We start from the raw sequence: 12,173 nt of genomic DNA on the forward strand, positions 1-12,173 counted from the left end.
TGCGGAAGGTATATAACGCGAAGTGCCTTTAAACCGAGCGATAATGTAACTTCGATGATCAGGGGCCTTTAGCGGACGGTAGGATCGATGAAGCTAACGTAATTAGTCGCGATGATACGCGGCATTTAAGCGTACTTGAGTGGCTGCAAACGCGACTGATTGGTTCCGTTGGCGTTGGTGCTACCCGGCCGTTGTAACGCGCGTTGCTCGTGCTCGCTCGAAAGAGCGACGGAGGAGCGCCTTTCGACGCGGAACTAATGCATCTTACTTCGCTGTCGGCTCGCTAAATATTATTATGTTGATTGCTGCTTTGGAAATTGCGTTGTACGTTGATGGATTACGTGGCTCGCTCGTTAAACTTTAACCCGAAAAATCGCTGAGCCGGCTTCGCGAGTCGTGCCTACGTTGCTCGCCTCGTTAAAATCGAGATATTACGTAAAAAATATTTGTGCAATTATCTCCGTTACGTGTTTCGCGCGGCTTAGCGGGACTCGGAGGGAAAACTTGTGCTTTACCGAAGTCTGGATGAAAAATCGAAAGTAAAAAAGGAAAAAAAAAGGGAGAAACGACCGAACAAAATCTCTACGCTCGTGCTCGAATCGATGCTCGATACGCGCCACGGGTATCTCGACAAAGAGGCTTATACTTACGAATGCGATAGCTCTTTTTCTTCGTCTCCTTCTTCGTCAACTCTCTCTCTCTCTCTCTCTCTCTCTCTCTCTCTCTCTCTTCCTCTACTTCTTTCTCGAAGAAGGAGAAAAATATGTTGCAAGAGGGATGTAACGAGTATATCGATGAAATTACAGCGTTGCACTTTAAACGTCAATAATTTATCATCCTCGATCGAGAACGAGACGACACTCGGTCGACGAGGCATCGTATTAACGGCACATCGAGAGCCGATCCCTATTTATCCTAACGTATCATTGATTCCTTCGAAGAAATCGTCTTACGCGAAAGAAACAGGAAAATTATAGATAACGCGAAGCGTCGTCCTTCGACGTTTCCTATGGGAAAAGGAAAAAAGAGATGCTGGCCGGGGGCTGGAAGGGGAGGAGGGAAAGCAGAAAATATCTACTCGTTACGTCGATCGGGTCTCGCTTTATACCTATTAATTCCTCTTTTTAACGTTATCGCGATATACTACCCATTTTCACGGCTGTTTTCGAGCGATGCGATATTCGAGTGCTGACCGTGTTATTGTGATTGCTCTCGAACGTGAAAAAAGGGGGAACGCGAGGGTGAGAGCGGAAAAGTGCGGTGGTGTCGGTGATTGGAAGGCCGGAGGGGGAAAGAGAAGGGGGATGGGACTAGCCGATTTCGGGGTGGGTCGGAGGTAGGGACTATCGGATAATTAAATCGGCCGCAGGACGTAAAGGACACTGATTGACGTGTGCCGGCTGTGATCTCTCTCTCTCTCTCTCTCTCCCTCTCTCTCTCTCTCTCTCTCTCGCTCGCTCTCATTATTATTCGTCGAAACGACATAATTCGCGCTTCGCTTTTCGACGAAAATCTAACCGCGTTTTCCGGTGTCGGCAGCGACAACCATCCAGCCGCGCATCCACCCTCCTCCACACCTCTTTCCGAGCCCGCAAACATATCTGCGGGCAGCCGAGCTCGCCGAAAACTTTCACCGTTTTATCGGACGTTGAACGATGAACATTTGAAAATCGAGCGGAAAAGAGACGACATACATACCCCGTCAAAAGTTTCGAGCACCGGACTTGTTTTCGCATAAATTTCAATTTCTCTCATAAGCGTGTAACTGTTTCGTTGAAAAATATTTTAATGAGAATTATCGGCGTTGCCGTTGGCCAGCGAGATTTCAAATTTTATTATCTCCGATGAAATCGCAAAGGAACGTTGACCGTTCGACAAATATTTTTGACCATCCGTCGGAATAAATCGTTCGATCATCGATCGATTCTTCGTATCCCCGTATATATCGTAAACGGGGATAACGCCGGTACGGTCGTTGTAATAAAGAGTTTTTCTAGATGGTTCACCCGGTATGTCGAAGCTATAGAAGGTGGCGCGAGCGCTCGGCGAAAGCCAATAAATTAATTGGATTGACCGCGAGCGGCTTTGTGCGAACAAATGGGATCAACGATTCTTGCCGATCAGCAGCAGCGGCAGAGTCGATGATGATGCGTCGGTACTGGTGCGTCGATACCGGTGTTGGTCGGGTCGCCGACATAAGCACCAGCCGGCAGAAGCAAGCGATTTTTACGAGTCCGTCGACGCGATCCGCGTTAACGCTATCTTCTAACCGGATGTCGACCTAGTCATGCGCTTACACGTGTATCTCGTCGTTTGAAAAAAAAAAAAAAAAAAGGAGGAATATGGACAGAGACGCGTAAATGTTCGCGCTTACTTTCCATCCATTTTTATCGATTCTTCGCAGCTGTAGCGAAAAGGAAGTAACAACAGTTTCGTTTTAAACGCGTTTCGTTGATCTCATCCGCAATAGTCCGTTTTCTAATTACTTAAAGTATGGCCTTAAGTATACAATAAATTCAAAGATACCAAGCATCTTTCGACGATCGATACTTTTCGATCGGAAAGCGATCTCTACTCTTTTTGCGCGTATGCCGACGTTACTACAAAGGGATACCATAAAACGTAAAAGAAATAGAAAAGGTTACCCTCGCTAGGCGTTACTTATTATTTCTTCGAACCGTACATAGATACTCTTTACTGGTATCCCTTCAACGGCTTCTTCTGCTTACTCGTGAAACGAATGACGCGAGTATAAGTAAGTTACAATATCGGTGTTGTAGCTGTGTCAAACTCGTGGCTACGTTCCTACTCGTGGAACGTGGGAGCGAGGTGATCCAGTCGACGACCGTAACCGTGCTGACGAAGCGGCTTCCTTCTAGGAAGAAAAAGGAAAAAAGGAAAAAAAAAAGAAAAAAAAAGAAAGAAAAGAAAGGAAGGAAGGCGGAAAGGAGGAAAGGAAGAAAGGATACCGTTATAATACCGGATCTCTTTCACCATCGAGATTTCGAGATATTTCGATTCTAAGACGAGATGGAATATAACGTTCGATCTTTCATACGTATGAAAATCGTAGCAAGTTTGCACGGTGTATTCGAGGTGAGAAAAGTCGTCGAGATTTACCCTCGATAAGAACGGTGTTTCTAAAAGCACTTGATAAGGTCCAAGATGGAAGAAGAAAAGGGCAAGAAGCGCGGGAGGAAGTTAATGCGAGCGTTTGAACTTCTCAGCCTTCGATCTAATATAGTACCGAGCTCATTAAAGACCGCTTAATGGTCTCGATGCAGCCGGTTGGGTGAGAGCCATGGGGGTGAGGGATGCGGACGAGGAAGATGGAGAGACTGGGGGAGAGAGCGGGAGAGAGAAAGCGAGAACTGTTTTAGCTTTTACGAGGCCGACGTGGCATATCCGTTTTGCGAGACACGACGTGCAAAACGATCGATAACACGGTTGTAACGTTATTACCGGCGGGTATACGGAGGTGGGTAGTAGCACCGGTACTACCGGTAATAATGTGGCTTTTACGGTCGTGCGCGCCGCTACAGCTGCCGCCAAAGTCGGTAAGTGCGGCTTTCCATCGAGCTCTCCCCCTCTCTCTCTCTCTCACTCTCTCTGTCTGTCTCTCTCTCTCTCTCTCTCTGTCTCTCTCTTTCTCTCTCGAATACGCGACGACGGAAACCGAGCTTCGCGGTGCGCGCACTACCGCCTGGAATTTATCGCGCTTTTGCGGCTCTTCGAGCTTTTCTCTGACGATTCCGACATCCCCAAATCATTTTCCTACACTCATCTCTCTTGTCTTTCCTTTATTCGACTTTTTATTGCATTTTTATGCGAGATTCGTTCTTCTTCGTTCGCGTACTTATTATTATTCGTTGATTTCTCTAGGAGAACATTGCTGGTAACAATTATTATAACGCGATCTATTACATCTCGTAGATTCGCGTTTGATTTCTTTCCCCTTATATGTACGAGGGTACCAAGAATCTTGGATATCTCCATTCTCCGAGAAAAGAGGCAGACGCGCGCGTTTCTTGCATCGTTTCTCGCGAGCTCAAAGCTCCGTGCGATATTTCGAACGTTCTCGCGAACTTCAAAGCTAGCCGAAAGATAAACAGATTTTCGAGAGGAAACGAAATCTTCTCGGCTCTTTTGAAGATCCGTATTTTTCTAAATGGCTTTCCTATGGGGAGGGTACTTGAAAATATCAGTTATTATTTTCTTTCCACTAATAGGTCGTCGTTTGTGTTTCAGGGTCCTCCGCAGCCTGGGCAACCGTTCAAGTTTTCGGTCAGTGAGTCCTGCGACCGAATAAAGGAAGAATTTAGTTTTCTACAGGCACAATATCACAGGTAACTCGTTTTCGTATCACGGATTCTTATTTTCCTTGTCCCGAAAGTTCGAATACTATTGTCCGTCCACATTTATGCGGATTCCGCGTGGGCAAGTACGCGAAACGAACGAACGAACGAACGAACGAACGAACGAACGAACGAGGAACGTAGGCGGCTAATCGTTCGACCGGAAGCCGGAGCGAAATAAATTGAAGAGAGAAGGCCGAGGAATGGGGAAATGTCTCGTTGGTATTAGACGCGCACGAGTAACATCACGGTTCGGATTAGCAAAAGTTCATTTTCCGATTCACGCTCGTCCGTTCTTCTTTTTTTTTTCTCCTTTCCTCCTTTTTTCTTTTTTTTTAACCAATTACGAAATTCGCAGAGTCGCAGAGGAGGGTCGCGGAAACCGATCGATCGATAGATCGAACTTTTCCATCGAGCCAACAAAGATCTCATTTCCGTTTGTAATTGTTCCTCTTGAATCGTTTTAACGTTCGAAATCGTAAAGTTATAATACGTGGAAGAAAATGTAGCGTATAAAAGGAGGTTAAACGAGCGAGCAAGGCCGTTAATCGTGGCACGATCTCTCGCACGCGAAAGAATAAGAAGTCTGCGATCGACGAAAGGAACTCTTTCTCTTCCCCCCCCCCCCACTCTTTCTCTCTCTCTCTCTCTGTTTTTCGTCTAAAACGATGTGTTGATTTTCCTCTTGCGGACGAACGCGCGCCGATTTCTATCGCGCGTCCTTACGAACACGATAATTTATGTGCCGTCGCTTTGACGTGTTAATTCGCAAAGTCACGTGCCGCACGACTGGCACGGCCGCGACGGAAACTTAAATTACTGCTTTCGTGTCGTCGCATCGAGAAGGTGCGCCATGTAAGGGACGAAAGGGAGAGGAAAAGGACGGAAGGAGTTCGACGGAGGCGAGGAGAGAAGGGTAGAGCGAGTCCTCGGGCCGCCGAGCGCATACATGCATAAATATGTGCCAGAACGTACGTGCGTCGCGTGCGACATTTTCTGGTTGCTCATTGTTTCAAAGGCCTATCGCTTACCTAAGTAAGTACTTACTTACTTACGTACTCGATCGGCGAGCCTCGATATCGAATTTACGTGCGCGACGATGAATCGACCCTTTGCGAGACTTTTCTTTCTTTCTTTCTATTTCGTTCGTGTTACTATTTTTATCTCTCTTTCTGTCCCTCGTTAAAAGAGAATTTTTCCATTGCTCATTTCTTTCTCTACGCGGTGTAGTTATTTTATCGAAGCGAGGTAAAAAAAAAAAAAAAAAAAAGAAAAAAGAAAAAAGAAAAAGAGATAGTCAAATATTTCGTATCTGTAATATATCCGAAAGGAGCCGAGATAAATAGCGAGTATTATATCCGTACGAACAATCGCATATATCGCGTTAATTTCTCTTCCTCCGGTGCTTTAGTTATCCGCTTAATGATGCGATAAGTATTCGTAAATTATCGTCCCGATCTTTTTCCTTATACGCGCAGAATATTTTCGAATAAAGAGAAGAGAATTTTCGGAGAGTAATGGGTGAAAAAAAGAAAAATGGAAATAGAGTTATAAAGAGAGAAAAATCGTTTTCGGGAAAAACGACGATAAAAGAAGGAAAATAAATCGTCTAATCGTCGAAAATAGGAAATAATCGCCAACGCTGACTCGATTTGTTCGTTAAAAGGACGAAGGCGAAAGATATAACGGCGAAGGTTCGTATTTGCGAAAATAATTAATAATCCGCGATTGGTTATCGATCTTTGTGGGATATCCAGGACCGCTTTTATCGTCTATTCGATTCCTTCTATTTGCGAGCTTCTTCCTCGCGTTGGAGAATTTATGAAGCTCGCGCGTGCTTCGGTTCCGCGTTATTTCGCAAAATCGAGTTGCGGAGCAGCGGGATTTCCGTTCCGCTTTCGTCGATCGTTTCGCCTTTAATGGATCGTGACTCGTCGAACGCTCGTTCGCCAAGGTAATAACTCTATCGTTTTATTACGTCTACTTGAGTGTTTAACGAATCGAATAAAATTGCGTAATACGTTAAGATTGAAAAGCTTACTTCAAAAGCGAACGATTCTATCCAACGAAAACGATTTTTAAGAGACAAGATCGTCCATGCACTAAGACCTTCTCGAATCGAATCGTGTTGCGAGTGTGAAATGGAATTGAAATTATGCTAACAAAACGACGACGAATAAAAAAAAAAGAAAAAAAAAAAGAGAAAAAGAGAAATAAAAGAAGAATAGAAATCGTCACGAGAGAAGCACGAAAGGTTAACATTTAAATGTAGCCACGTTCGTAGAGTGGAATTTTAACAATTTCGTACGAACTTCTCTTATCTCCTTACTCCGTAAACGCACACGTGTTTTAATTTAACGTCGCGCCGACGTGCTCGGGATGAGAAGAAGAAGCACGAAAAAAAATAAAAAATAAAAAGGAGAGCGAGAGAGAGAGAGAGAGAGAGAGAGAGAGAGAGAGAGAGAGAGAGAACGCGCGGTCGGGCTAGATATTAATGCTTTTCGCCCTTCCATTTTCCTCTTTCTCTTCTTTTTACTGCGTAGCCTTAAATTGGAACGCGAGAAACTGACCGGTGAAAAAGTAGAGAGACTCTGTGGTTTCGCGTCTGGGTTGCGTTGCTGAGCTAGCCCGGACAGAGAGAGAGAGAGAGAGAGAGAGAGAGAGAGAGAGAGAGAGAGAGAGAGAAATTTAACGCGACACGTTGCAAGTCGCTCTCTCGCGAATAAAAATTCTTTCCATCTCGACTTCGTCTCGATAATCTTCCTTAATTTTAATTTTTTTTCCTTCTCTCTCTCTCTCTCTCTCTCTCTCTCTCTCTCTCTCTCTCTCTCTTTTATACGTTTCCCTGGAAACGCGTTTACACTTGGCCGAGTACAAATTTACAAAATTTCGTACAACGCGTTAAAAAATTTTTATATCCAGGTAAATTTGTGCTTTCGAGCATACACATAAATCCGATAAATAACGCATTTAATTCAGTTTCAGTTTCGAAATATTTCCCAGTCGTTGATATACACGTTATTGCAAATCATCTAGCGAATCGTTCGACAGGCAAAAAAAAAAAAAAAAAAGAGAATGATCGGCAAAATGCAAAATCGTCCGTTTTGAAAAAGAAGGGGTAAAAAGAGGTGGAAGTGAAAATGGGGAGGGAAATTATCGTGGTATCGTCGGTGCATTGCAAAATACTAGGTAAAGTGGGAAGGGACTTGTAACTCGCGAACGTGGCGAATATACGCGCGGGCACGTTCACCGTGCGTGCGGAAAAACGCGCGTTCGCGAGTCCGCACATATGGCGCATCACATCGGACCATTGTTACGCGAAACGCATAGGTCGTATGTAGAATCGTGAAGAAGAGAGGAAGGGAGGGAACATCGACGCGTACGCTGGATTCGCTGTTTTGTTATCGTAATGTCGAACGATACGTTGTTTTTGTTATTAAATTCTGTGTGAATCCTTTAGCGGTGAGTTTATGAACGAGAGGGAGGGAGGGGAGGGGGTCAGTCGATCGAAGGGAACGAACGAACGAAGCCACAGGGAAAAACGTTTTGCTGAATTTTGATTTATTTTTATTTCCAATCATTATACAAACAGTACCTTTTCTCAGTATATGTAATTTACGATATACATTGTTATTCTTCTAACGAGAAGTATACGGTATTCGTAGTAACTTTACAAAAATATTGTCAACATCTTTCTCTAGCACCGAACAATTACTCGTCATTAATTGCTTTAACGAGAAGGGTCTCTTGGATGTGTTTTCACGAGCGATTCGAACGATCGGCTGGCGTCCAATTTTCCCCGTTGGTACACTCGATTACGATTCGAGTCAGCGTGCCGTCGCTGCGCGTGCATGGATAACAGAGAGAAAGAGAGAGAGAGAGAGAGAGACAGAGAGAGAGAGAGAGAAAGAGAGAAGCGGAGTTAGGGGTTTACGAGACTGCCGTGTAACGAATTATTATCGATGTTTGTTGCGGCCGCGCTAATTGCGTATTTTTAACGGCTTGCCTGCGAAGCGGTATTCATCATCTCCCATTCCCCTCTTACCTTCCCACCAACGCCACGCGATTGGTCGACCGCTTCGATCGAAAAAGAAAACTAGCGGGGTGAACTAATGGCGAGCAGTCATCGATCGATTCTGATTTTTATTTATTTATTTATTTATTTTTGTTTGTTTGTTTCTTTTTTCCTTTTTTCCTTCGCAATCCGTAACAAAGCGTAATCGATTTTCGTACTCGAATCGAAGAATAGCTATACTTTTGTTTATTTTTTATGCAGATAGAAATTATCAATTTTTCATTCGAAATATTTGTGCTTTTTAATTCTCTGGCCCCAAATTGAATTTTTGTATTACGTAGGTATTTCGAAGCGTTCTATAAAATTTGTATACCGTTGGTGTTAGCTCTCGCAACAATTTCCGTTTATCTCCGAAAAGCCTGTATTGCGATACTTTATAATTGATTTTTACAAATCCGATCGCCATCGATCGTAGGAAAGTCACGAAGCAAAAACAATGTACGCGGTGTAATCGGATTATCGAGTCCTTTCTGTCAAATAATGTTTACGAGCGTTACTCAACCGCATCCCCATCCTTTCCATAATATAAACAACGACTTTCGATATTTACCTCGCACTTACGATCCGTTATTTGTGTTCTTTAGTATTAAGTTGGACCTGGAGAAGCTTGCTCAGGAGAAGACGGAAATGCAACGTCATTACGTAATGGTGAGTACATTTTCTTTCCTTCTTTTTTCTTTATATCTTCATTATGTATTTATTAATTTTTTTTTTTTTTTTTTTTCGTAAATTCTTTTTCAAAACTTTCTCGCGTAATTCTTCTTCGACTATCGTTGAACGTTCATATGGAATTTGTTCCCTCGAATTAATCGGATATGCTATGTACAATATACCTACGTGCTTCTCGTGCAACGATCGAAATACCGTTAATTTATTTGGCTGCGTGTCTATTAATGAAATTGCTATATTAAATGGCATCGGTGATTCTCAGTGGTCGATAAATTATAATTTGCAGGGAAGCTTAATAATTCAGCGAAACGGTATCTATGGAATTTGAAATACGTAGAAGCGATGCACATCATTTTCATAGATATCGTTAAAGCGATCGCGAGTATCTGCGTTAGGTTTTTCATTTTCTTTTTAACGCAAAGGAAGTTGGAAGCGAATCGCAAAGACTTTGAAAACGAGCTTTTTGTTAATATTGTAATAACGTAATTAACTCTTGGCTACTTTGTTGTAACAAAAGCTTGGTAGCAAACAAACGCTTGGCGCGACATTAGCGTACGAGTATAGCGTAGGAAACACTTTCGGAATACGCGGTCTCAGAAAATTACGTTAAAACGAAAGCCGCGTTCCGTTGCCTTTGTACTCTCACGAGTTTCCATTTGGCGTTTGTCGAAGGGATGGTAAACAAACGGGAAACAAAAATGAGCATTGCATTAGCTAATGAAAATAACGGGAGAGTGCTTTTCCAAACGAGTATACGATAGGAGTCGAGAAAAATACTCGTAGATTCGACTACTCTTCTTCGCGCGAGAAATTCCAAGGTAAGTTTATATATATATATATCCAGTAGGTGCGATTCTATAAGCATTTCTCGAAAGCTTTAGCAATTTTCACGGACACGCGCTTGCTACGGCTGAAAGCGCAAACGAGATTCGCAGGCACTCGAGGTACTCTGTAACGTTGTGTATACGTATCCACTCGCTCTCTCTCTCTCTCTCTCTCTCTCTCTCTCTCTCTCTCTCTCTCTCTCTCTCTCTCTCTCTCTCTCTCGACACTCCTGTTTGCAGTTACTTTTTGCGATCTCGTAGCCGCACTTTCGCCCGTAGATCTTGGTTATTACCTTACGTCGCGTCGGTCATGCGTGTGTCTTTATTAGCTACGAACTCGTGTCTTCTCTCTATCTCTTAGTAGGTCGAAGGTCGCTTACCGTGTTAACGTATGCAACGCGACGAGTATCGATCGCGATAGATCGTCGTCGTCGTCGTCGTCGTCGTCGTCGTCGTCGTTCTCATTCACGATTGCTACCAACGTAGAACGAACTTTGTACAATAATTTATAGGGTACGCTCGTTGACTGCGTGACTACGTTCGATGCAAATCGCGCGATATAAAATGCAGCCCGTTCGCTCAGCCATGGACGTGGCACTTCCGGCGATTCACGCAACGCGAAAGATAAATCGATCGATCTCGATCAGCGAACTAGGCGCGCCATTTTCTCACGTCGATTTTGCGATCCCTAGCTGCGGCCACGATTAACGCACTTGAGTTCGAATTTACGCGAGCCTGCCTTTCTACGTATGTACGTTTCTCGTTATTATAGCCGCGATAGGCAACCCTCGATCGGTTCGATGTTAAACGAGTCCATTCGTTATTAGAGAGCCTTTACTGGCATGCTCGCTTCTCGCGCTCCGCCGATGATCGATCGTCCTCGAAGGTAACAAAAATGTATTTTATCGGATCGTTTCGCAAGCCGGACACGCAGCAACAGGTATATATATGTATCTGTATATGTATATACAAGAGAGAGAGAGAGAGAGAGAGAGAGAGAGAGAGAGAGAGAGAGAGAGAGAGAGAAGGTATTTAGGTAGGTACGTACACCTGTTCTTCGCACAGACGATCGACCGCTCGACCGCCGACCGATCGATCTATCCGTTGATCGAGACTCTATCTCAAATCGATATCGAGCTCGCCACCGACTATTTACGCTTTCAGATTTCACTCGATGATAGCTCGTTTATCGAAACATACAATCGGCTTGAGTTTATATTTCGATTTATATAATCGATGCATCTTCCCCAGATATCGTCGATCTTCCTTTCCTACAATACGATTTCACTCGGCATCCTTGTTAAATGTCATTCTTGTCGACGCAATCCAAACGCTTTAGCACACATTGCGCCACTTCGTTTCTTCGTTTACAGTTTGTAAGCAAGTTTGCAAATCGCGACCTTTAGCTACTGCTTCTTAAGAGAGAAAGAGAGTGAGAGAGACAGAGAGACAGAGAGAGAGAGAGAGAGAGAGAGAGAAAATAGGAAAATAATGGAAGCTACAGATGGCGGATGCATCCAGTCGTTGTCGTTCGTGGCACGTTTACCGGATTCGGCCTTACCACGAAGAAATCCTTTCTTCGAAAGGTTCGGAGCATCGAAAGGGGTCGGAGGGCACACGAAGACTCGCGTTAGAAACGAAGAGGAAGACGCTTCTCTCACGATGCCGTTATACGACGTCGTAGCCAGAGGGCCATTACGCTTTTACGACTCTTTCATGTAATCGTCGAGCTCGTGAACTTTTACGAGTTAGAACGGAGATCGCCTCGCCGCCCGTCAAGCGTTTCCTTCGGTTTACATCGATCCACCCGTTACACTTGTACGTACATTTATTTATATGTACATATATATATATATATATATATATATATATATATTCACGTACACACACAAGGAACTACGAGTATACGTAAGTAGCTACGTGCCGTACACAAGTTTTCCCCCCGAAATTTTAGCTTCTTCGAAAGATGCGTAAATTATACAAGACGAAGAGATTTTCGAAGGAATTACTCGTTTTACGAACGCTTTTCGTTTCAACGCGCGTAGTAGGAGGAGCCGAGAAACGTCTAACGTGAAATCGATTCGTTTCAAAACGGGATCGTTACAAAGTTCGTAATCGATGTCGGGTGTTGATTTAATAATCGGGTTCGAGCGACTCGGGAGAAACGAGTTATTACGATGTTGGAAAGATGGTAGAAGGGGAGAGAGAAAGAGAGAGAGAGAGAGAGAGAGAGAGAGAGAGAGAGAGAGA

General features: G+C 43.9%; 1 protein-coding gene across 5 annotated transcripts in view; it reads left to right on the top strand.

The window, feature by feature from the left end:
• Positions 1-12,173, top strand: part of LOC122633675 (protein groucho-like) — an 83,240-nt gene that overhangs the window by 20,621 nt on the left and 50,446 nt on the right. For all 5 annotated transcript variants that reach the window (XM_043821856.1, XM_043821887.1, XM_043821876.1 and 2 more), the window contains exons 2-3: positions 4,249-4,346; positions 9,015-9,078. In XM_043821856.1, the coding sequence (XP_043677791.1) occupies positions 4,249-4,346; positions 9,015-9,078 (162 nt within the window). The remainder of the gene's footprint in view (positions 1-4,248; positions 4,347-9,014; positions 9,079-12,173) is intronic.

This window comes from Vespula pensylvanica, chromosome 1 (assembly GCF_014466175.1).
Source record: "Vespula pensylvanica isolate Volc-1 chromosome 1, ASM1446617v1, whole genome shotgun sequence".
NCBI lineage: Eukaryota > Metazoa > Arthropoda > Insecta > Hymenoptera > Vespidae > Vespula > Vespula pensylvanica.